Source organism: Nannobrachium achirus (assembly GCF_963921795.1).
Source record: "Nannobrachium achirus genome assembly, chromosome: 9".
In the NCBI taxonomy this organism is placed as follows: Eukaryota; Metazoa; Chordata; class Actinopteri; order Myctophiformes; family Myctophidae; genus Nannobrachium; species Nannobrachium achirus.
The window spans coordinates 32,251,557-32,277,792 of NC_137818.1; the positions used below are offsets into that span (position 1 = coordinate 32,251,557).

The window sequence follows — 26,236 nt, forward strand, 5'->3', positions numbered from 1 at the left end:
GGACAGACATGCACGCTCACCCATCACACTCACACACGCCTGCCAAACACCAAGACAGAATAGCCACAGTATATAGTCTCGTTTGTTGCACCCATGCCGTACAAATAAGTATGGTGCTCTGGGGAAGCACAAATACTTTGTGTAGCCGCTCAATTGTTCAGCCATCTAAAAACTGACACGAGGCTTAAATAGGAAAACAATGCATTTATTGCTTTTCTCGAAAAACAACAGCGTGGGTGAAAATACAGTTTTAAGAATGTCTGTAATGTCACAGAGCTTTTTAAGAGTTCCTTAGTAGTAAACCATAAAAACACAAAAAACAATGTCACCTTGAGAACATCATCTTTCCTTAGGTTTCAACTGTATCATCACATTTTCACATTTTCAACTATTTGTTTTTTTACTGTAAGATCCCATGGTCCCATAGTAGGTCAATATGTTAAAGTAAAGACAGTCCCCAAATGCCCCAAACATAACAAGTTATTTTGTTTCCAAAACCAAGGCTATTTCCCAGACAAAATTAAACGAGTTAACCTAATTAATTATTGTGCTCCATGTAGTAACTGACTAGGAACACAGGGACTTCAGGACAGGTAGTCAAGCAGCAGACACAGTGAATTTGGGAGACACTGCCCCCTGCTGGCTTCCAAATCGAAAAGCTAATAAACTGCTGATACAGCAAAGGCAAACAGTGACACAGGATCACTATCAGACAAATACAAAACGGTAAAGCACAATTCGCATTTTAGAATGCGTGTCATTTCAATGAATAAAAATGCACATTGAATAGATTTCACGACGGGAAGATTGTTAAGTCACATTCATTCTTTTAGCAATAAATACAAAACTAACCTATGCATTCACGAGTCCACAAAACAACCACGACCAGATCAGAAAAAAAGACAATCAAAAATGTCTGAAAAGAAAGCTTTTCTTTTCTGTATGCATTGTATGTATAGAATAATTGCAGAAGTTAAAAATGTGCTTAAAAGTAAAACTTATAGTAATAGTAAAAAGTATTGCACCTTTTCCCCATAAAAACAAAACAAGAACAATTTCACAGTTACATTGGTCTAAGGCTGAAATCCCTCCTACAGACAGATTGTCACTTGGCAGTGTGACTTGGCATTAGGAAACCCCATCATGGGGAGAAAGACTTGTACATGTCTTGCATAAAGACAGTGTAAAGTGTAAAGCTATTCATTTTCATCATATCCTACAATGTATCGATCTAAAAATCACAGATATCCCCAGACAACAAGAATAAGACATCATTTAGAAAAAAAAGAACACCCAAATACTTTTTAATCCATGAGTATGTTCGACCTGGGCCTTTAAAAAGGTCTCCAAAATGTCAACATTAGCGTGTTCCCATATTCTCTGTGGATCAATAGATGGCGTATAGGCACACAATGCCTCATTTGCTCCCATTAGAAACTTCCTCACTTCCTCTCATTAACTAACACAACACCAGGGCAGGGCAGGCAGCTGAACACATGAACGTGAGATTCACACAGGGTCTTAAAGCCTGATTTATGCTCCGTCGCACGACGGTGCCGCGTGCCCAAAATAGCAGACCTACAAGCGCGCGAGGCGCGGCGTCGAGCTGCGCTGTGATCTTGTAGGTCGTCTATTTTCTACGCACGTCACCGCTGTGCGACAGCGTATGAATCCGGCTTAAAATAGTGGTACCACATTATGGAAGGGAAAGCGTGGGGAGGACGCGGAGAAAAGAGCACTCGCTCGACCTAGAGCAGGAAAAGGAAATGTTGTCATGGCCACAACGTAATGTTCCAAAATAACTCTGCTGACTTTTACATGTGTTGACAGAGCAATGGCCAAATGATGGATCTGGTAAGTTTTGGTCTTTTTCTTCCCGTAAGGCATCAGGTATTGTGGGTCGCTTGCTGTGACATATCACATTGCGGCAGGACCCCAATCATGGCCATGATCCCTTTTGTGCCGCTCCATTCATCATAAATGGCTCAGGTAAATGCCTCGAGCAGGAAATGTCCTTGTCGCCAAATAACCTGCCAAACTGGGTTGGGGGGCCCAGTTCGACCCGTCTGGGTCATTTAATAGAGTTCAGCTCCCATTGGACAAACTGCAGGCAGATGCCTCTACTCCCTGGATTGGGGGTGACCCACATACCGATAGGCCATTGACCGCCTTCAAACAGCCTTTTGATCCGACAGGCACTCATTCCAGGGGAATACTAATAAATATTCCATGGTTAGGAAAGGCAACAGAATGGTGAGAGAGTGGCTACAGTCACTGGATCTTAGACAGCCCACTGGCCAAGAGGAGTCTGCTGAAGGGGACGGTAGAGCGAGACACAGCCAGGGGCAGTCGCACCCGGTGGAGACCTGCAAGGCAAAACAGTATGACTAGGGATATCCATATTGTAATCATTAAAAATAAATCTAATTTAATTAATCTACAAGCTCACAACACACAGTGACATGTTGTGAGCTTGTAGATTGTCCATTTTCACTATTTTCAAATATATTTGAAATATAAAATAGGGCGATTAAAAGGAGGAAAAGACGACACCATATCAGAATATTACAAATCCCGGATATAATCTCAAATCATAATATTGCTATAATATCGTCCAGCCCCAAGTATGACTCAGTTATAAAAAGGTGGAGCGCATTACAAGCCAAGCTGAGAAAAAAGCTGATTTGGGTGAAAATAAAAGTCAATCAATCACAGAACAAAAGCGAGCAGGGAGGCAGTGGGGAACACGCAGGAGAGCGGCTGTGTAGCTGAGATGCTATCTGTGCCATGAGGAAGGGGAGTGTGCGTGTGTGTGGCGTGTCTACGCTCAGAGCCGTTGTTTGTGTTGGGCGGAGGGGTAGAGGGTGTGTGTGTGCTGTGCGGGGGCCTGAGGGTCCCTAAGGGGACCCTACTGGCTTCTTGTCCCTTTACACTTTTCCTGAAAGAATTGTACACTTTCTATCTGAGGAAAAGAGACCAGCCCATAGGGAAATGTGTGTCGGGAACAATTCTTACATTGTCCATCCAAGTGCGCAGATAGAGATGTACCGATACCACTTGAAATTACAAAGTTTGAGAACCACTGATCTAGGAATAAATAAATAGCATGATGCAAAGTAAAATCGTACAATCAAAATACAGGTACTGTACATGCATCCCACTTCACTTGTATTAGGGATACACCCAATATTTGGCCATCGAATATATTCGGCCGAATAGTGCGAAAGAACACATATTCAGCTTTCGGCCGAACAGATTTTACGGCCGAATAAATATTACCGAACACCGCATATTACCGAATACTGAATACCAAATACAGTATAGGATATTCAATATTTTATTTTATTTTTTAATTGATATTTCTTTAATATGCAATAATTCAACTGCATGGCATGCAAATATTTTGAGACATATTGTCTTTTATTACTAATTTACTACACAATAGTAACTGATCTCAATATGGACTCTTATAGGTTTTGCCATAATCATGTAGCTCAATGGTACAATGGTGTATTTTTATAGATAATAAAAAATGTGTCTATTCGGTATTTGGTTTTCAGCCAAGTGTTTCCTATATTCGGTATTCGGATTCGGCCAAGAATTATGCATTTGGTGCATCCCTAACTTGCATATATGTTTTTTAAAAGGGAGACTGACCGAATGCACGGATGAGCTCTCTCTGTACAGCCCAGGTCACAGTTTTGATGAGAGAGGCGGATGTAAGCCCAGCAAACACCATGTTGTAAAGAAACACGATGTAGAAGTTCCCCAGCCAGTTGTATCGGCCAAAATCCCCAAGTAGGTCAAAGCGGGTGATCCCTAAAAAAAAGAAAGAAAAAGCATTAAATAAAATGGACAACTGAAAAGCATTGGTACAACTACAAACACAAGTCTGGACCGCACTAGCAGCCAATAAGTGCACACACGGCACCCTCTAGTGGACAGGAATATAACTACATGCAGAAGTTGCCTATTCAGCACAATCTGGCATTATTATGCATGTCATTATTTGACCCCGTCTGTGCAGCGTGTACATAGACTTGCACTTTGTAAGCCACTCTGGATAAGGGCGCCTGCTAAACACCTAGATTGTAAACTGCCAATGTAAAAATAGTATATTTTATGAGCACAGGCTTACCAAGTGTACGTGAAAAGACTGGCAGTGCTGAGCTGAGCACAAGCAGTGAGACGCAGTTCCCAATGATCTGAAGGGGGAAAGAGAGGCACAGATATTCAGGTTAAAATGTGACAGGTGAATGTTTCGGTCGGCTGCTTGGCAGTATTGATACTTTTACTTAAAGGGGGCGTGACACGGCCAAAACAGCTAATTATGGCTATCAAATTAGCCAATTTTTTTAATGATGTCATGTACCCCCATGTTAAATTACCCAATCAAATTAATTTATTGTAGTTACTGTACTGAAAGTAGTACTTTCTGTACAGTAACGGCAATACATTAATTTGATTGGGCTAATATGGGGGGAGGGGCGGAGACTCGCGGAGTCGAGTATCCATATCATTATCTTTTGAAACTGCCCCAAAAAAAGCTGACCGAGGTGTGTTTCCGACTTTCTAAACCAACTTTAAAACTATCAGTTCTAGGGGTAAAAATTATATAGCATTCGCTATAAAATCAATGGTTAGACCGATAAAAAAGTACATGTCTTCTTCAAAAAAGGTGTCAAAAAAGGTGTACGAGGGTCAACACGCTTCTCCCCGTCTATGAGACGGTTTTGTCGGCCATACCCTGCTGTCTCTTGCCCTAACCTGACTGGAGCACCAGAGTAGACCGACCGGAGCAAGCCATGTCCTGCTGTCTCTGACTGAGGTCCGTGCTCCGTGGCTCATACACTCTGTGTGTGTGTAGCCTGTGTGTGTGCGCTTTAGCGCGCGCGTGTGTGTGTGTGTGTCACAATAGCTCTCGCAAACATCTATGCTCGCAAATAGCCGTGCTGTGCAGCGTTAGCCGGGCTACACGCTAACAACAAGCCATCATGTTGTGCGCGGCACCGCACGACGGACGAAGTATACATTGTGCGGCACCGCACGACGGACGAAGTATACATTCACTACTAACTGATACGGCCCCGCCTCCTTTTCAGACTGTTTGAAGAAACACCACGTGACCTACTGTATCATAATGTTAATTTTCGGCCGGTGTCGCCACTCCTTTAAGTAAAACAATGTAGTACTTTTTCCACCATTGAAACAAAGGGACAGTTAAATTAACGAATGCTTCATTTATATTCCACCGTACCACTGTGTCCCGCTCCGAAAATAGCAGCGCTCGTGGATTGGCTATTTTAGTCGTGGGACACTGTCATACAACACAGTATAACCAGTAAGACTCCCTAATCGGGAGATAAGCAACCGTCAGGTCGCATACACAAACTTTAGAAGGCAATGGTAGCCAATCAGGGGGGAATATGGGAAATGGGACAGATCCATGTTGATGACATGACTTTAGAGATACTGTGTACTGCTTTGCGTGATTTTAGGCCAAAATCTGTAGGAGCAGTGTCCAAAAATGTGCTTTGCAAGAATCGTCCTGATGGTTAAAAGGTTTCTGCCCGACAACAGAATATTCCGGTCCACAGGCCAGCAGTGGTCATAGTCATACCTGTGTGAGGTTGGTGTCCTGAGCACGAGGCAGCAACCCTGTGAACAGAGGAGAGCTGTAGAAGCCCACCACTGAGGACACCATCAGGTAGCTGAGCAGAGTCAGCGTTAGGGAGAACAGTACAGTACCATCATGAAGCATACATTAACACAGCAGTCCAACACTTGAGAGGTTCTCAGTTTAGCCATGATCCTAGATTACTATTTCTATGCATTTGATGTATTACCTCATGTTTACCTTGCTTACTTAAAATCTCTCTAGCAGACTCTCTCTGATTAACACGTGGGATGCATTATTTTGGTAATTATTTGGCTATAGAGTGCCGGCATTCACTTGCGCTTTATTTTGAAGAGCCCCGGAAGCCACAAACGTGTCTATGTATGTTTATTTTCACACGGAAATGAAACATTCTAATCGCGGCCGATCGTCACGGACCAGTGTCGCCGTGAAAGAAAAGCGGTTCTCTGCGTTCGAAGCGTTTGTGGAAGTAGATTCCGAGATAAAGTTGTTCATCAGCAATGAATAGGAGCCTATGGAGATTCCTGATGCTGGCAGCCGAGTTGCATCATGGGATATGTAGTGTTTTCGCTCACATCCCAGGACATGATAGCGGGGTCTTGGCGCCGCACCGAGTCTCTCTCCCCTGTTTCCTGTCCATCTCCACTTTCAACTGTAAATAAAAAAGGCAGAAAAGCCCCAAAAAGATCTTAAAAAAATAAAATCACACAAGCACTTAAAACGTGGCTCGTGTGAGACTGTACTGCATGTGAGTACGCTCGCAGTCACATCGTGAGTGTTAAAAGGATACAGTATGAGGACCACTTGTACCGCTGCTCCCAGTGATCCAAATACGGAGAAGGAAACAGCTCCTAGACGAGGATCCTGAAACACACACAGACCACCATCAGTCAGCTTCAGCAAAGACAGAGTTAGAGGTGCTTTGACATGGGAAACATGCCACTCTACTATGAATACAACAGCTAATCCAACCATTCCATTTAATCTACTATAAAACTATAGCTCACACATCAGCGCATTTGCGTGACACTGCTGTCCAACAAATTACAACATAGGGTTAATCAGACTAATTTATTTAGTTTAGATTAGACTATTAAATTGACTATAATCACTATAATCATTTCTTTTGTCTTAGGAATGTGAAAAAATATGATTGAACTCAAGTCTCCATGACAAGCATAAGTCTACACAATTCGAGAATGTAGAAGAATTGTTATTTTGATCAACATTTATCTCTCCTATGGTACCACATCAATACAGCATGGAATTGTGGACAAAATTGTACGTTTTGGGTCTGAGAGGCTAAATCTCATCAAATGGTGGTCCGTGGCTCAAATGCTGAATAAACAATGGACCTTGATGTGTAAAGGGTTGAAAACCAGTGCACTACAGCCTCACCTCCATTCCTCTGGGCATGGCAGTCTCATCAAAAAGCAGCTCCAGCACGTTGAAACACACCATCAACACACACACCACCTAAAACAGTGACATCATGTTTACAGCGATGAAAACGCATAAAAAGGGCAGGCATCATACTGTTGAGAGTGGAAAAAAAGGTACATGGAGTTTTTATATCGCTCGGCTTTACCGTGAGAGCTAAGAGGAGGAGCATGGCCAATGGGTAGCTCAGGTTACGTTGCCATGGAGATGCCTTCCTGCGCATTTCTGCAGGGGAGAGAGAGAGCACATGAGAGATGGTGAGAGCAGGTCAGTGTATGGGCGTACCGTTACAGTGCCATCGCTGTTGAGGAGAGTCTGGCAGCCAGTCTCGGGTGCCAGGGGCGTCACACCAAATTCTGGGCCCTGGGTACAAGGATTCACTGTGGGCCCCCCATGAATGTTAACTATTGAAAAGTGCACAGAGTGCCGTGCTGCGAGCTTGTATATCTGCTATTTTTTTTAAATCGTGAAAATGTGTGCAAGAAACCTATGTCAAGGACCCCCAAGATGATATGTATTTGGCCACGGACCCCCATCTCAAAATATTTAGTTCCAGGGACCCCCCAGAAGCAAAATTTGAGTAAGAAATGTTTGCTTAAAAAATATATATATTCAAAGATTTTCACACATTTTCACAACTTTTCAAAAATAGCAGATCTACAAGCTCGCACTGTGAGCTTGTATATCTGCTATTTTTCAATAGCTAAAGTATAAAATAAGTAAGGCCCCTCCACACTCCACCACCTTGGGCCCTAGTAACTCAGTCCCACTTTCCTACCCCTTGTGACGCCCCTGCTTGGGGCCAATACATACTCAGGCTGAGTCGCGCATACATCAAAAGCCATACATCAAATATGGCATTTGTTGCGATGTGTGGTGGCTCAAACAGTTAGTGGACAAAAGGAGAGGAATTTTGCACGCTGTTTAAAAGCTCCCAGTAGAATTGTGTTTTTCTTCAGACATTTATAATCTATACCAGGAGCTGTTGAACAGTGTGCTCCTTCTTTACTCCAGTTTACGTATTGATGTCCAGCACCTGTGTCATTTGGTTTTTGGATGTGCGTGCTTCACTCTATTTCTAAGTGCTTCACTCTATTTCAAACAGTTAGTGAACAGACCATTACCCCAAGGGACACTAATGGACAAGTGAAAGTCAAAATATTCTCAAGGCACACTTGTATTCATAACAAAATAAATTACAGATCTACAACCTGAGGTTATGGAGCTTTTAAAAATGTTTTTTACAATCTACAAATAGAATCATTTATATATTTAAATTGTCCCCTATAATGACATGCTAAAAATGGGGTCACCAGGTTGAACAGTGGCAGAAAATAAAACTGGTAAAAATAAATAAAATCACATTACTTTTTGTATAGCAGTATTTATTGCAATAGTGTGTGGCTGTCTGAAATTCCCAGGGTACACATGGACTTGTCTCTCTGCACACGGTTTGAGAATCACTGCCCTATCCTGACCTACTGTAGCTGACATGGAGCATAAAAATGCCACAAACAAACAAGAGCAACAAACTGTATTTGTCTTTTACCCAGAGCGATGCGCTTGGTTTGGACCGCTTGGAGCTCTTTCCTCATCACCTCCATGTTCAGCTGAACCCAGCAAGAACCACCGCCTGCAACCAAAACAACACTCACTCAATCACAACAAAATAAAACACTGAACAAATTAGTCCAGAAGAAGAACGTGTTGTATCCAGTTGAGCATCCCTATTTTGGGGGGGACATCTGCCGAAATTAGCAGAATGTAGACCAGCCATTTTCGGAGAACAGATTTAGAATAGGGATTAATTCTAAAAAATAATATAGCTGTCATTCAGGGATTTGAATTAAGGATGTAGGATAAGGTCAAGCTCTTTTTGAGGGTAGAGACGTTTGCCAAATATTGGGACAATTGGATTGAGTATGTAAGCCCATCGAGACCATATTTAGTCTGACTATTAACCAGATATGAATATTCAAATGACAAAAACACACTTTCTTAGATTGAGAATGCACTTTTTTGTGTGTGTTTTTATTTGTTTGTTTGGGTAGCTGTTTCACTTATTGTTCACATATTGTTTTGTTTAAGGAAAAATTAAGGGAAAAATAGAAAAAGGGACATATCTGTGTAGAAAATGATTCAGCATTCTAACTTAGAGAGACGAGATCAGCTGTAGCTATGAAATGACTGGGAAATGTGGATTGATGCGAGAAGCACTGTAATGTATTATGCCTGTAATGACAATCCTCAAATAAAAATGTATTTCTATGTGAAATAGCACAGGGATATCGCAACCCAGATGCCCTCAGATCCCAACCTCTTGCCCAGGACTTCTGCTCCACTAGGGGGCGAGACAACACAACAACAAAAAACAACACAATTAGAGAAATAAAGAATGTGGCCCACTCACGGTTCAGTTGCCTGGAGAGCGAATCCTCCTCCAGTTTTGTGCAGCTCAGAGTTTCTTCTATATTTTCCAACAACTGTGGGAGACGCAAGACAAGTTAGGCCAGTCAGCTTACTGGGTTTTACGTCTACTCCAGGGCAACAGCTATGTGAAGTGGCCATTTGTTTTCTCATGTTCATATACAGTACATATAAAGAAAGGGCACGTTGTGGCTGTCACTCACTCGTGGTTTGACTAATAGGCTGCCAGTGACGCTGAACATCCGGGACAACCCAAACGGAGTGCACACTGAAGAGGAAGAAAACATTTAAATTCTGTACTGTTCTATACTTTTATAGATTTGTTTTTTTTAGTGCTCCAATTATTTTGTCAAACCTATCAGTTAGAACCTTCTTATTCCAAGGCCTTGGCATACTGATGTTCAAATACTTACACAAGAGTAGCAACACTCCAAACAGAGAGATGCCAGAGTACAGGTAAGGCAGGTAGTACTCCCACAGGTCTGTAAATAAAGAGGAGAATAATGTCATTTGTTCCCAAAATGAAACCAATGGGATACGTAGGTAGCTAGATAGTAAAAAAAAAAAAAAAAATCAGTTATTACTATAAAAACAAAAACGACAAATCTACAACTACATGAATAACAACATCTCATGTGCCATTTTGAAGAGGACCAATGCTCCTACAACAACTACATTAAATCAGCAGCTGACTCACCGTACAGACTCTCTCTGGCCATGTTGTGGTGTAGGAGAGCGGATGCCACCCACACCATGCCCAGCACCAGCAGAGCCAAGAGCAGCAGCAGCACCACCGCCTCGTACACCCGCGCCATCACACCCTGCACACAACAACAACAACTGGTTAGATGTACACTACAGCAGTGGTTCTCACTTCTCAACCTGTGGGTTGGGACCCCCAGGGTGGTTACCCGAATTATTTTGAGGGGTCCCCAGATTATTAACTCCCCAGTTAAAATATGATTATTTTGGGGGTCACAGCCTGAAAAGGTTGAGAACCACTGCACTACAGGCACAGGAGACATGACATATAGAGAGAAATTACCATTACTATTATTTATCATCATCTAATGTTTTAACCACATGCACCCCTATGTACTTAGTTGAACAGAGTCCCACAGGGGTCTATTCTAGGCCCACACATTTGTTTTTCCTCCACAGCCAAATCTCTTTTCTGAAAATGGCCGAACTACTACACTTATCATGGGCTTGTAAATGTATCCTTTTAATAACATAACCCCCTATATACTATATACTTAGCTGAACAGAGTCCCCTAGGGATCTAGTCTAGCTCACAATTATTTTTACCTCTACACCAAATGTCTGAATATAGCTGATCTGCAAGCTCACAACATGCTTCATCGCCGTGTGTTGTGAGCTTGTAGATCTGCCATTTCTGTTCTAACATTATAATAGGGATGCTAGGGTCTATGTGGTTAAAGGTGTGTGATGACAGCGCTTATGTGGGAAGAAGAATTCCAAAGCTTGTACCTTTTTGGACCCAGCAAAACCCTCAGACTCCGTGAAGAAGTATGCAAAGGGCATGAGGAAGACCAAGGACAGATTGGAGAAGAGAAACACTAGGTTCCACAAGCCTGATAAAAGGGAAAAACATCATCCGAATGTTAGTGGTTTTCATTCCAAGCATTCCTCCTGGTCAGAAAACTGCATGTAATGTGTGAACTACATGCACTACCACATTTGGCCATTGTGAGGCAGTGTAGCAGTGATGATAATGTTGACTTTCACCAGAACATCTATGGGGTGATATCAGTGCACAGTGTACAACATGGCAAAAAAAAGGGGGGGGGGGCACTGACAGACAAACACTGCACCTTCAGAATACATATTTCCTCTGTGGAACTGTACTAAATTACTAAATGGCACGTGTTCTTTTGAACTTCAATGGTTTTCCACTCAACCTTTCTCCAGCACACTTGACAACACGCTGCGATGGCCTGGGGGAGTACAGACTTGAAAAACCACGTCTGTAGTCTGTAGACTCACGTGGAGTAAACAGCAGGTGCAGAAACTAATTTCCACGAACATTGTCTGAACACAACACTAGAGCCCGGCCGACAATGGATTTTGGGTTCGACGTAAACACTGATATTTCGGAGTAACACAAATTCAGATAGTTGGGACAGATAATGTATCTACAGCACATACATGGCTTGCCATGCAGATGCAGTGACGTGAAGATTGTCAGGGATGTATGCTGTTATATATATGCTGTAAACAGGGCTGTTGTTCATTGACTTTTCCAACAAAGCATTTCAACTAGTTAGCAACTTGTCACGAAGACAACACGGAGCATGTGTTTTCCCACACGCTTGCTGGACAAACTATGCAATGATATGACCACAAACGCCCTTTCTGCTTTATGTACTGGAATTTCTTAGATTCTTTCCCACATCATAAAAGAAAATAAGCCAATATCAGGCGACAACATCCGGCAGGCCCCACACACACACAAAACAGTTCACACATGTCACACGGAACAAAATCCATAATAATTATCCCTTTGTACACAAGGCTGGGGGGTGTTGTATTGACTGAGCCCTGAGCAGTGTTCCTCCTTCATTCCAATATCATTTTAAAAACAACAGCGCAGTGCTGTCTGTGGCAACAGAGCAGCAACTGTGAACTTTGGTGGTGTGCAGGTGAGTCACAAGGGGGGGAAAAGTGGTACTGAGTTACTAAGGCCCAAGGTGGAGGGGCCTTAATTATTTCATGCTTTAACTATTGAAAAATAGCAGATATACAAGCTCACAGCGTGCTGCAAGCTTGTAGATCTGCTAGATCTCGTGAAAATGTGCTCAAATCTTTGAATACTGTATACCGGTATGTATTTTTTAAGCAAACATTTGTAACTCAAATTTTGCTTCTGGGGGGATCCCTGGAACTAAATATTTTGGGTTAGGGGGTCCGTGGACAAATACATATAATTTTGGGGGTCCTTCACAAGGAAAATGTTTGAGCACCACTGATATAGAAACAGGTTTTTCAAAAAACCTTAGAAGGATTTAAAATATTCAAAGACTTGATTTAGAACATTTTCAAGATTTTTCAAAAATAGCAGATCTACAAGCTCGCTGGAGTGCTGTGCTGTGAGCTTGTATATCTGCTATTTTTCAATAGATAAAGCACAAAACGGGGGGCCTGCAGTGAATCCTTGTACCCAGGGCCCAGAATTTGGTGCGACTCCCCTGCTGGTGTGAGCTAGTGGGCGATAAATAAGCATTACCATGGATGAGTGATCCGTTGAGCCACTGCATGTAGTAGCTCTGTGGGAAGGTGAGCAGAACCTCGTTGGACACGATGGACATGGGGAGCAGGAGAACGGCGCACACCGCCACAGAGAGGGTGAACGTGCACAGCCACAACCTGAACACACAAAGAGACAAAACAGGAGCCATTGAGCGAATGTTTAGGCCTAACCTATAGTTAGGCCAAAAACAGAAATTAGCCTACAAAAACAAATATGTTGCTACATACTGTACATGTACTGTAAGCCCCTCCCATACACTAAAATGTGTTCCCGGCCTGAATGGGTTAACGTTAAAGGGATGCAACCATTGATTATTTTCTTAGTGATCATTCTATTGATGAATGTTTCGATGAATCGAATAATCAAGAAGCGTGTTTTAAATACTTTTTATTTTATTTATGTCAACGAATCAACATGAAAAGAAAAGAATCGACTGGTCCGATCTGCTGTTAAACATTGTAAACAAAAATAACTAGTTAATCAACAAGCAAGAACACACGAGTTACATACAGTATATTTATAATTTATCATCGATTTTATTAAAATAAATATTTTTTTTATAATCCATTATAACTATAATCTATCTAGTTGGTCTAATACTGAAGTCTAATTCATACTTCCTTGTACAAAGAATACATTTGCCGGAAATAACGCAACGCTTTGCGTCAGCTATTCTCGTATGTCCGAGTATAAATTAGGATTCAAGGTCCTGGGAGGAGGGAGAGGTGTCAGTGCCAGCATGTCAGGACAAAAGGGCAGGGAGGAGCAGCCTGGGCAATAAAACTGCAGCCAAGTACAAGTGGCTCGTGTTGTCACAAAGCTTCCACGATGACACAGAGCGGGTGAGAGCAGAATGCAATGCATGCTGGGTCAGTCAATCATTAGGGCTTTTCACTTACGCAATTTTGTTGACGGTGGCATCTTCAATGTCATCTGAAAGAAACAAACAAAAAAAACATGGAAAACACATGTAAGATTATTATTATTATATAACTGATCCAGAGATTACATGAGAGATAAACAAATCAATGTTTGCCGGCATGTGGCAGTTACTACACCATGTCTCCCGTTTAAAAAAATGGGACACGGTATCAGGTAAAAGAATCTTGGCAAGTGAAGAGAGGCGTTGAAAATAGATTACTGTCCCCAGCTCCCCCTGACCAGATAGGAGCTGAAAATGTAGGAATGTGAACATTGTGTCTGTTCCGCCTAGGTCAGATGAAAATTAGCAAGTGTGGATGGATTCGCTCCTCTTGAGCGATATGGGAAAAGAAGTGAGAGAGAGAACGCAGCCCACCACATGATATGAGGCAGTTTCTGGCCTCCAGGGGTGAGGGGGCCTCCACGTTCAGAACACTTTGTTCAAAACACTCTTCGTATATCTCCAGCTAAAATTCCTTAATGTTTTCGCTGGTTTTACACGGACCATAATGCCTGGCAAACGTAGTCTCCAAGGCAGGTTATGGTTTAGCTCTACATTGCGAGGTGTTTTTAGCAACAGAAAAGGTGACAAATCTGAAGGCAAACATCTCGACACAAGTCTATCCAGTCTCCCAAGTCTGTATCTTGTAAACATGTTCATGGTTCATGTAGTAAAATGTAAAATGTAGAGCACTTTCTATAAGAAAACTGGTTTGGTGTTATACAAACAACACTTTGTGAAGGCAGTTGACTCACAGTCACGTAGAAATCCCAGTCTGTAAACAATGCACCAATGCCTCCTCAATGCTTGTTGTGTTGAGAAATTTGACCAAATTGACTGACTAAAACACAATTTCTGTACTTTATTTTATAGTTTTTTCCATAACTAATTTATTTTCTCTCTCACACCTAACTTTAGTTAATAATGTAGTAACATAATTCATGCAGAAACCTGCTCTTACAAGTAACATTGTAAACGATGGCAAATCTGTGAAACCAGTTCCAGGTATCACTAGTGAGTGCCAAAAACAACAGTTATATCACACATGTTATATATTGCACAATTGCCTGAATTGTTTTAGCCGAAAGGCACAACCGCTGTGTTGTTGCCGATGCAGTTGATGACATCAACAGCAGCAGGGGACTAAATGCACAGCATGTTTCCAAAGTTCCAAAACCCAATAAATGAGCTGGCCGTCCTCCAGACTTCAGCTGCGCCCCTGTCCCAGAGATGCCACAGCTGTTTCCAATAAGGGGAACTTATTACATAACTTGATTTAACCAAATTCTAAAGCAACACTTGGAATGTATGTTTTTATTAGACGACTGTAGGTCTAACTCTTAATAAAAGAAAATCCCATCTAACAAATGTTTCCATTTTAAAATATTTACCCCTTTAAAAAGGAGTAGTTCACCGCCAAAATTACTTTTTTCTATTGATTACTCACCCCACAGAGACTTGAGTTCAATAATATCCTTTGTTTTTTGTGGCAATCCTAAGATAATAATTACAATAAATGTACCCCTGTTGATTCCCCTGCAGGGGCAACCACACCATCAAAATATTGTTGAACTCAAGTCTCCATGTTGTGAGAAATCAATAGAAAAAAAGTTATTTTGGGGGTGAACTACTCCTTTAAGCTGATGACATGTGCAGCCAGGACAAGGACGCATTTTTGAGAGCTATCCTTTTGATGGCATCAAACATAAAAACACACAAGTGAGTTAGTTTTATAAGTACATTAGATTTACTCATTTGGCTCCAAAGAGATGCCCTTTGATTACATTAGATTATTCTAAGAGCAAGTGATCACGCATGCGGCCCGTACTTATAAGAGCAAACAAGCAGCTAATGTCCAAATAGGCTGTAACCAAACACTTAAACTAAACGACTCAAACACCAGCTATACTGTCCAGAACCAACTTCAAAATTATGAAATCGATTCAACACGCTTGCTGTTTGTCACCGGTCAACACAAGCACTCTTTGAGCGGTTTTTGCTCAACCAAAGGGGGCTTCAGCTAGGTATGATGCTGTGTGTTTATCTTGTAGGAACATTCTTCACCGCCCCTCCCTCAACCTGACCCATGGGGAGTTTGCCTGTCAGGCAGTGGTTACATGTTACGTAACTCCCATTTAAAATTTACAGGCCTCAGGCCTGTGTTCTGGTCAAGGTCCTCCAGAGCCTTCGCTGGATATAGTTACACCTGGACACACTGTACACACATGTATATAAAAAATTAAAAAAAAGGTTACCCCCAAACACAAAAATCGATGATGAGGTATTGATTATTAAATGAAGTTGGTGATTTTTAATATTTTTGAAAATTAAGAATGTAAGTGACAGTACTGATTCTTCTATTTAAACCTTTTGTAACGTGTTTTATACCTTTAATGTCGGGAACATTCATTTCTCAGCCCTATTTTTTTTTTACCATTGAGCTAATAGAGCCTGCCTGCTTTCTCAGGGGATAAATTGAATCTTGACCTTCAGGTCAGAATTTGTGTCAGACCCTGTGACTAGGTGAGACATGACCTTTGACTCGATCTAAATGTCTCAATAATCACCCTAATTGTATACGTTATATCGTATTAGCATACACAACCATATGGATTGAACAAAATTAAAATGTATTCATGAAAATTAAAGTGGCGCTTTAACTGACATGGTTACGTTTGTGATTGTAACATTAAAATTACAAAATGCACCCAAGTTTGTAAGTTATACTTAACTTATTGTCACTGACAGCTACCTAGCTACCTACCAACTGAACCTACAATCAAAGACACAACCAGTACCTATAATCTTCCACCACGACTACAAGGCTATTTCCTCCAGGGTCGGGGATTTCTCTAGTCTAGTTAAGATAAGTTATACGTCTGCAGTGCTTGCACTGAAGGTGTGGCCTAGGCCTACATTCTACTTGGAAGAAAAATTCCAAAACATGAATGTAACCAGCATGCTTTTCAACACTGTCGTTTATCCCCTCCGGCATTGGCCCAGAGTGACGGCTTTCTTCTCAGAGCGTTTTGTGATTCTTTTGTCTGCGTTAACGACCACCTTTTTCCAATACTCACCAGTGACAAAGTCAGCGTTTTTCTTGAAGTGAGTGAGTATGATGTAAGACACCATATAGAGGCATGTGAACAGCAGAACGCAGATCTGTTGGAGAGAGGAAAGGAGAAAGCAAACATTAAATGAATACCATCATCATCATTATTCTCATTATTCATTCTTTTTTGCCTATGTCAGGGCATAGCTTGGTTGGAAGAACAGTTGGCTCTAGAGACATAAAGCACAGCCTCGTTCACAAATAGTCTGGTCCTAAGTTTCTTAATCACGTCACGATCCTGGGCATGACATAACATTCAGAGAAAACAGGTGAACACTTGGCAAAAATAGAAGATCTACAAGCTCACAGCGCATTGCAACAAGACGCATTGTGAGCTTTTAGATTGGCCAAAGAAATATGAGGACTGAATATAGACTCCTGGTCAAGGAAGTATATAGTGGTTAAGCAACCATTCTAAGCTCATATCTCTGAGCCAGTGTATCTGATAGGCCAAGAGGTGTCCCTGACACCGATACAGAACATCCAGGGAAGAGACGATAAAATACATCTGAGGGTACAAGGAGTGGTAAAGTGACTCTGAGATAACGATGACATAATTGAGACCCAAGCTGACTCAGAGAGTGCCCCAGTTCTTAACCAGGGGTCATCAATATGTCCGCACACGGACAAATGTGTCCGTGGTACTGGCGCATTTTAGATTTTATGTTTTACACACCAATATAATGTTATTATTTTGATCATAAGACCCAATTACTGAATGTCAAGGCCCAGGTTTTCTTCAGAATATGTATGACACTTTATTTACTATGACGCATTATGAGTCCACTAGTACTAGTCGTTCTCAAACGTTTTATTTGCAAGGAAGGAACCCCGTGAATCTGAGAGTGTGACCCTACAGGTCCATTTGGTTCCATTTGTACACTCTCAGAGTTACAGAACTGTTGTGGTCATTCAGGGCTACCTCTTTATGCATTTCTGGTAAATATTGTTGTCCAACTTGTCCACTCATTTTGTATGTCCGTGGCAAAATTGACGAAAATCTCCACCACAAGCCAACATGGTGATGATGTGAACCCTGTTCTTAAAAATAACCATGATGCCAGGTTTGAGAAGAAGGCTTTCTTGGCCTGCCATGCCAAGAAAGCATGGCAGACGGCATAATTCTGACCTTAAAGTACACCATGATGTGGAGCAACACAGCTATAGCGAATCAAATGAATAATGGATGTTAGATTTAGGTGTGTAATTGTGCCCTGACAATAATACAGTTTGTTTTCTACGGTCTATGCTTGCACATTTGCGCAACGAAACCTGACACACCTATTATCAATTTTATTATTAGCTGTAGCGCTTACTAGCCTGCCATGTTTTTAATCTGCTGCCGTTTTGAACCTGAACTAACACCAACTATATAATCAGACAGGGTTTCATGTCCCTTTAAACAAATCAAATGCATCACTTCAGAAAACAACAAAGATTAAGCAATTTCTTTTTGATACGGCTCTACAACAGCAGACAGATGGAGTATGAAGATTACCAGTTTATCCTAACATGGGGGGAGGTGGGGGGAGTCATGAACTACTATGGATTATGTCTGGAGATTGAGTAAGAGGAGAGAGAGAAGAGAGTTAAATGGATATAGTCTCTTTGCTGACCACAACTGAAACTGAAACTTTCTTTGTGGCCTGCATATTTAGACTAAGCCTGCCCTGCTTTCACTGAGCACTCTGTTGTCTGCTGTAGCATTGAACCTTTTACTCCAAGGGAATGCTATTGTATGGCTACTAAAGGCAAACAATAGTAATATCACATGATGCCAGCCATGCATCCACCCTAAAGCTGGTCATAAGATTCTTAAAGATTTGGAAAGTAAACCAAAGCTACAATGAGAAGGACCACATCTTCTAGATAAACCTAAAAGACTAAACTCATATTCAGTCAGCTGAATCAGGGGACGAGGCAATCAAAAGGTGATTCAGGATACCAAAATGGTAACATGTAGGCCCTGATTTCATAACATCAATAATATTAATTTATTTCATATTCCATTTCAACAAAAAGCTAAACTCCATCAGGTTGCTCCATTTCCACTAAAATGAAATTTGCAATTTGGTACCAGAATGTGTGAGACTTCTGAGGTGGGTTTCTTGTAGCCTGGTATAGCCAGCCTATACACTAATGCAGCTAACTAACTAACTGCATCCCCTCCTTGTTTTAACATAGGTGGATGGTCTAGCTGCGCTAGGCTAGGTTAAGGTTTCTTGAGCAGGGTTGGGGCAGGAAGGAGAGAGAAAACACTTATTTACAACAATATTTTTTAGAAATATTTCAGAAAGCAAATAAAAAAGACATTGAAAAAAGAAAAGAAAAGTGTTCCTATGCACTTGTGCAGTGCAAAACTTGTTTCAAATAACGAACGGTGACACAAATGTATACACTGAGGGAGAACTGGCTTTTTGATGACACGGCATAAATGTGTAGGAGGGGAAACTCTGTCTGAGGAGGATTCTGGCTGCGTGGAGCTCAGAGGAAGCGCAACAAAGGGGGCAGGATGCAGGGTCTTGTCTCAGAGGTGACAACAGCAACACAAAACAATAGGTGTAAAGAGGAACCTCCGGAGCATGGCAGCTACAGTATGAGACAACAGGGATGTGGTTGCCTGTCAAAACCGGTTTGCAAGGGCGAAGATTCGAGCTCAACATACTTATGATTCCAATAAATCGCCATTTTATCCAAAACAGCCAAACGCAACTCACTGAGGTACTTTAGAGATCATGTAATATTATGATTGAAATGTGTGTCATCATCATCAAATGTGTGTCAAAATCATCATGTTTCAGAATGCCACGCTTACAGCGGTATAGTCTAGTAGTGTTCACTGCACACCGCAGAGTTTTAGGGGAAACGAGCAGAAATGCCCTTTAACAACAAAATGGAGAGCTTCTTTTATTCTTAACTATGAACAAAGGAAACGTTATACAGTAGTGGATCCTGGGACATATGGTACAGTAGCAACAGGGGGCTCCCCTCCCCCTATTCTATCCATGAGTGAAGAAGTTGAAAAGGCTGACCCAATTCTCAACGCAAACAATAAGATTGGGAGAAAAAAAACATTATGCAGACCTATATACTGTGTAAACAACATGTAAGCAAACCTTTGGCATGGAAACAAACATTCACTGTTTCTTTAATTAAAAAGGGAGTGTTTAATGCTGACAGATGAGTGAAGGTGCATACTGGCCTCCTATAATGACAAGCAATCGATCTAAAAGGACTCAAAACCCTTTATTTCAGGGCACCCGCTGGCCTACTGGTCCAGGCACATACCACTTAGACACTGCCACATAGGCATGGAATGGATGCCTGGGATTCCCGATCCGGACGACCTTTGCCGCGTGTCACTCCCCATCTCTCCCCCCATTTCCTGTCAGTCTACTGTCCTACCAATAAAGGCATAAAAGCTCAAAAACAAATCTTAAAAAAAAAAGTTATTTCTTTTACAGTACGTGCGAATAAGAAGATGGGAATTGTCGTCACAAGTGAGTTGGAGGTACAAAGGTGCTTCGCCTTCTTCTTTGGCTCCTTTTTGTGGCTTGCGAGCTTAAAATATTTATATTTGGATGTCTTTTTTCATCTTGCAGATCCTTGCACTAGAATACTGAACCATAGTTTTGTGCAAAGACAGAAAAACATATCACTGTAGTGTATAGGATCGGACTCGGCCATGCCCCAAAATAATGCGTCTCAAAGAGTTGTCACACAAACAAACTAAAAATCATATGCTAGTTTATACCAAACAGAAATGTATATCAATTGAGAAACGAAGGGCTAACAGTGCAGCTAGTAATGGTCACTGGTAACTATTCTAAGATGGATGCAATGTTGCAGCTTTCAAAACAACGTGCTAAGCATACCAGCTAATCAGATCAGGCTTTGGAAATGTTCAATGGTTCTGTCTGAATTCAGCAAGGAGCCTGCTATAAATCCAACAATGGGAATGCAGGAAACAATTGCATGAATAGAGGGGTGGGATCAAGCAGAATAAAGACCCTTAGTCCAAGGACTGTAGGTAGAAACACGCGCTTCAGACTGGCAATGCCCAAGACTGGCAGCACTTTGCCAGCCGTTGAGAACAGTTTTTAGGGGGGCGCTCAGCATCCATAATCATCTCTTTGTGTTGACAGACCACCAGAACTGAGAATTTGGCCAAACATTTTTGAATGCACCAAGTTCCCTCAACACCTTTTTCTTTGTGCTGATGAAAACAAGCTGAAGCTCAGCATTTTTGCACCCATCTTTACAACTTCCTTCTGCAGTGAAAAGGAAGCAGACAGCTGACAGCAGCATTCTGGTTAAGAAATGTCACTGTAATTTAACACTAACGAATCAACTCATCGTCTAACAACTCCACTCGGTTGCCAGGGGAACTGGCATAACAGCATTCGTCTTTCTCAGTTTAGGCTAATTGCTTACGGCATTGTGTACAAATGTCTTAGATTAGGCTACTTTTTATCACAAAAAAAACATCTATGGCATGTACAAGCAAAGCCAGCTGTAATCAAAACAACAGCAATGTAATTACGTTGCGTGTTCGGGAGGTAATAAAATGTAGGACTTTTAGAGAAATGTCTTAATGTAATATTGGAAGCTAGAAGTCCTAAAACGGAATGTCCTAGGCCATATTGCAGTTTATCATCCCAATTAGAGATTAAGCAAACAACACATAATGTGAATAACTGCCATCACAGCCTGGTTTACAAAAAAAAGTGATCTTCCAACATTCACAAGTAGTGGGTCCCAGACAGTAGGAACCGAATGGACCCCTTGTGTGTCTGTGTAACTCTGAGAATTTAAACACTCTGAGACAAATGGAACCAAGTAAGACCCTTGTGGGTCCGTTTGAACACTCTCAGAGAAAATCAACACAGAGGGATTTTACTGTGAGGGGTCACTGTGAACTAAAACCATGTAGTGAGTGTCTGAGTGACCAGAGATAACAGCCTCTGTTGACCATGATGATGGCGAGTTGAGTGTTGTACAGGTAAGCACTTGAGGCTGTCCAGGAGCTTTGGGGGCAGTGTGACTCAGACCATAAGAGCATTAGGTGAAAGCAACAATGTCAACAAGGTAGGGTGACCAGATATCCCAGTTTGGCTCGTGATTGTCCCGGTTTCAGGCTGGGTGTGCGACGTGTGTCCTGACAAATCTCTCTAAAACAATAATATATGTCCTGGTTTTCATCATTCAATACAAAATTGTGCTGGTTTTCACCAGAATTAAAATAACATAGTCTTTCAGTGGTTTCATTAACATAGATGTTAAACACGTTATTTTCATGTAAACATACTCACCTAACCAATCAGAAAGCATGAACAAGTATCCTGTGACAATCCTTCAATAGAAACTATATTAAAATGAAGAAAACATGAACAAATGCATTGTGTGTCTGAATTCAACGCTGAGGCTGATGTTTGCCAATCAGTCGCTGCCTGTATGCAACACCTATGGTGCGTATACATGTGCGTGCGCATGCATGAATGGCCGCGTGCGTGCACTACGAAAGTGCAAATTTATTTAAGCGTTTGAGGGGCTGAATACAGATCAATCTAAAAAAATTAGAATATTGTGTAAAAAGCATTGCAGATGCCCTAGCACCCCAGATCATAACTGACTGCAGAAACTTCCCACTGGACTTCTGGAGCAACTGTATGCTGTATGCCATAACAAATCTAAATCTTAACAAAAAAGGTTTGGGATAATTCACTGCATGTGCAATGTATCTAGATGGATAGAACATAATATGAAAGTTTCAAGAAAATGTACTTTTAGATGTATCTGTATTTGGTCACACTAAAACAAGGCCAAAGATATAAATATGAGGTGTTCTTTGTAATACTTCTGGAAAGCTGCAACTGTAAGTAAATATAGCATTGTGGTTGTGTAATCCAGTGATGTCCACTTGTCTAACACAAAACTGAAAAGGGTTTGGTTGACTTCATTGGCCGCATGGAACCATAATGTGGTACTGTATACTCAGCTATGTATGACCTATCTTTAGAGATCTCTTCTGCTTATCAGGATACGTATTTCACACCTACAGTATCACTTGTAGACCAGGTAGGACAATGGTTAAACCCATTGTGCAAGCGGCTGATCAAACAGCCAAGTCAACACAGAAAACAACTCAATCAATAGCTAATGGCTTCAAATCGATGTTTGTTGCACAAACACTTCATACTTCCTTCCCTGTCTCAATATAAACAGACGCTGACAACGCTGAGGAAGATTAGTTGGTCGAAACGTGTCCATCGTTTCTGTCTGTGAGAGGTAAATAAACCATGTGAAAAGGACATTCATTGTGTGCTGGCCATTTCTTCATTTTCATGTCAATATAAACAGAACAAATGTGAAGACAGGGAACAGAAATGATTCCATTCACTTCACACTTTAGAGATGGTATCATGATTACATGAGAAACTGTAACACTGTGCAGTGTGCACCGTCCAGATAGTGCACAGGCTGTGCTCTCTGACTACTGTACAGGTGGATGTAAGTAAATGCTATATATTATAGACCAATAGATGTAGATGATAATGATAAAGTCTAGGAATTTCTCTCAACATGCAGACCAGGTCATATATGAGCCTGTAATTTAATTTCGTTGTACTTGTGACAATGACAATAAAGATCTATTCTATTCTATATTCTATTCTGTATCAAGGAATACAGCCCTATAATGAGCTGATATTCCATATTGTCTTTCCATGGCTGATATGCCATATGTTGCAACTTGCAAAGTGCAATCAGTCATTCTAGGGCTATGTGATAGCCTATATAGCCAGCCATGTACAGTGCACCAGCAGCAGACCAGCTATCAGATACCTCTCTTGGCAATCAGAACATGGAGTACAGTAAAGGAACAGCTGCCCATGACTGGGTTAAAGATCCCTATCCATGCATCCCGGGCTGTAACTAATCTAACCTGATCTTCAAGTTAGGTCTCGCAATCAAATTACACTGTAACTTTGAGTCCCCAACGTGGGAAGAATCTATATAGGCTATATCAGGGGGTAAATGCATAGCATTCACAACATAGCAGTCAGAATCTTTCAGCCGTGACAGCAACACAAACATGGGCATTTAAAAACAAAAGAGCCCCCCTGGACGGGACGGGTCATTTCAGGCCAGCAGTCTAAAGAAGAAGGAAGGGCCCCGGGGTGCTGCAGAGTAGATTGGCCCCTTTGTATTGTGTCTCGGCCACATTCCTACTATAATGACCCAGCTGCATCCACACACACACACACACACACACACACACACACACACACACACACACACACACACACACACACACGTCTGTAAAAGACCGTAAAGCTGACTGGTCGCCGCGTTCACCCATTGAGGAACGCAAATAGCCGATCTACAAGCTCACAACGCGTCGCCAGGCGATGCGTTGTGAGCTTGTAGATCGGCTCTTTGCCACTAGCGTCCGACACCTCCGTACGACGTTGTATAAATACGGCTTTTTAATCTACAGAAAAAAAAACTGCTGGTCGTGACACACAACACGGCACGCCAGACATACTTTAAAAAAACGGGCGCAAGAAATGCATGTATTTAATGGATTCTCGGTGTACTTCTTTTAGCGTGTGGTTTGTTATTCATGCAAATAACTAGGTTGGACTGTTGTTTGTTAGCAATAAACTTACTATAGTCTCTCGGACGCGGTTGTGGAAAAGTTGCTCTCTGATCGACACGTCGTCCGCGTCCATTCTCCCCACGACCACAGCGTGACCGTGTCCTCCTCCTGTCTGTCCTGTGTCCTGCTTTCAGAAGGAGACCACCATCTCTTTCACTGATACAACGTGGCTGTCTGCTTCGCTCAGCCACATTTTACATGGTCCGCCGAGTCGTGAAAGGTGTCCCGCTGACTGTGTGTACTATGTACTGTACTCTACCAGCTTCAGCTGCTGCTGCTAAGGACAAGGAGGGTTGAGAGAGAGAGGGAGAGAGAGAGAGAGAGAGAGGGAGAGAGGGGGGCGGTCCGAGAGATGTATGGGGTGGTGTGGTAGTCGACTAGTCTTGATTGATTGAATCATTGGTTGATTGATTGATTGATTGATTGATTGATTGACGTTGTTATTGACAAGCATAATAGATTTACATATTTTGTACATAACATAGGCTATCTGTCAAAAAGGATTGTTTTTAATTGACAAAATATCAACAGTAGGCTACAATTACAAATAACAGGACAAAATGCAGTTACAATACTGGAAAAATAAAAGAAAGAATAAAATAAATAAGCTTGAGGTTATAGACTTTAGACAATTATTCATCACACAATCTTCTGGTTTTCATAGCTTTAATGTTTTGTATGGTGTTTTAAGGTTTCTAAGTAGGCTAAGACAACAATATTTGGACTTTGGTTAGCAAATTTGGTACAATAAACATGACATTTGGCAAGAATTAAAGAGAAGGTTGATAATATAAAAATTGCCTAAGTTTGATTGTAGGTCAGGTCTACCCTACAGGTGGTTATGCAAATATAGGCCTATCGACAGCACAGCCACTTGTATGTACATAGCCTATATTCAGTGGTGGAAGAAAAATAGTTTAACCTAATTAGCAGTAGCAATACCAACATTTAGAAGGGGAAAAAAGCTGTAGGCTATGTGGATATCCTGCATACAAAACTTGCTTGAATACAAATCCAAGTAAATGGTAAATGGTGCATTTATATAGCACTTTTATCCAAAGCGCTTTACATTCACACACCGGTGGCAGTGGAAACCATGCAAAGCACCAACCAGCTCACCGGGAGCAACACAGGGTTCAGTGTCTTGCCCAAGGACACTTCGACACAAATGTAGACAGAAGGAGCTGGGATTTGATCCACCAACCCATGGGCCATTGGCCAACCTGCTCTACCTCCTGAGCTACAGCCGCCCCAAGTATTGTTATCATACACAGCACTAAAAGTAAAAGTAGGCTACACATTATGCAGAATGACCCATTTCACAGTAATATTGTGACATAAAGCATTAATGTTGCAGCTGGTAATAGGTGGGGCTGAATTGAATTAGCCCACTTTATGTGTTTCGTATTAATAATCTAAACCTGTAAAGTAAAGCTGTCACTAATTGATTGAATACTTTACACTTTGCAAAAAGTACAGAGGTACAAGTCAAATAATTTGTGTGGGATAAAAAGTACAATATTTGCCTCTGAGATGTAGTGGAGTAGAAGTTCAAAGTATATTAATAAAATGGAAACACTTAAAGTAAAAGTAGCTACTCACCTCACCTCACCTCAAAAGTGTACTTATGAACAGTAACCTGTAACCTACATGTGTAAACAAACAAAAATACAAAAACTGTACTCTCTCTGATGCAGTTCCCCCATGTTAAGAAGACCATTTGTCTTTTTTATTAGAGATGGTCAAGGATTCATTGATTTAAAGTT

General features: G+C 41.5%; 1 protein-coding gene across 3 annotated transcripts; it reads right to left on the reverse strand.

The window, feature by feature from the left end:
• Positions 1-224: 224 nt before the first annotated feature.
• On the reverse strand, positions 225-26,183 carry lmbr1l (limb development membrane protein 1-like). 3 transcript variants are annotated; one of them, XM_080734122.1, is made up of 18 exons: positions 26,073-26,183; positions 24,481-24,744; positions 16,776-16,860; positions 13,676-13,709; positions 12,753-12,892; positions 10,997-11,100; positions 10,203-10,326; positions 9,919-9,987; positions 9,709-9,773; positions 9,489-9,561; positions 8,628-8,711; positions 7,227-7,303; positions 7,037-7,114; positions 6,429-6,502; positions 5,621-5,711; positions 4,139-4,205; positions 3,658-3,819; positions 225-2,366 (listed from the first exon to the last, which is right to left on the reverse strand). In XM_080734122.1, exons 2-18 carry the CDS (start codon positions 24,541-24,543, stop codon positions 2,272-2,274), a joined length of 1,485 nt encoding a protein of 494 aa, XP_080590248.1. In that variant the 5' UTR covers positions 24,544-24,744; positions 26,073-26,183; the 3' UTR covers positions 225-2,271. The 3 variants fall into 3 exon arrangements, with proteins under 3 accessions (XP_080590248.1, XP_080590247.1, XP_080590246.1); XM_080734121.1 differs by having other exon boundaries at positions 24,481-24,747; positions 26,073-26,172; XM_080734120.1 differs by having other exon boundaries at positions 24,481-26,142.
• Positions 26,184-26,236: the final 53 nt, after the last annotated feature.

Excerpts from the sequence above, each read along its gene's own strand:
- lmbr1l (XM_080734122.1), bottom strand. The coding sequence starts at position 24,543 with ATGGACGCGGACGACGTGTCGATCAGAGAGCAACTTTTCCACAACCGC. Across the intron at positions 16,861-24,480 it reads ACCGCGTCCGAGAGACTATA|ATCTGCGTTCTGCTGTTCAC; the intron begins GTAAGTTTATTG and ends TCTCTCCAACAG. Across the intron at positions 7,115-7,226 it reads TCCTCCTCTTAGCTCTCACG|GTGGTGTGTGTGTTGATGGT; the intron begins GTAAAGCCGAGC and ends TCACTGTTTTAG.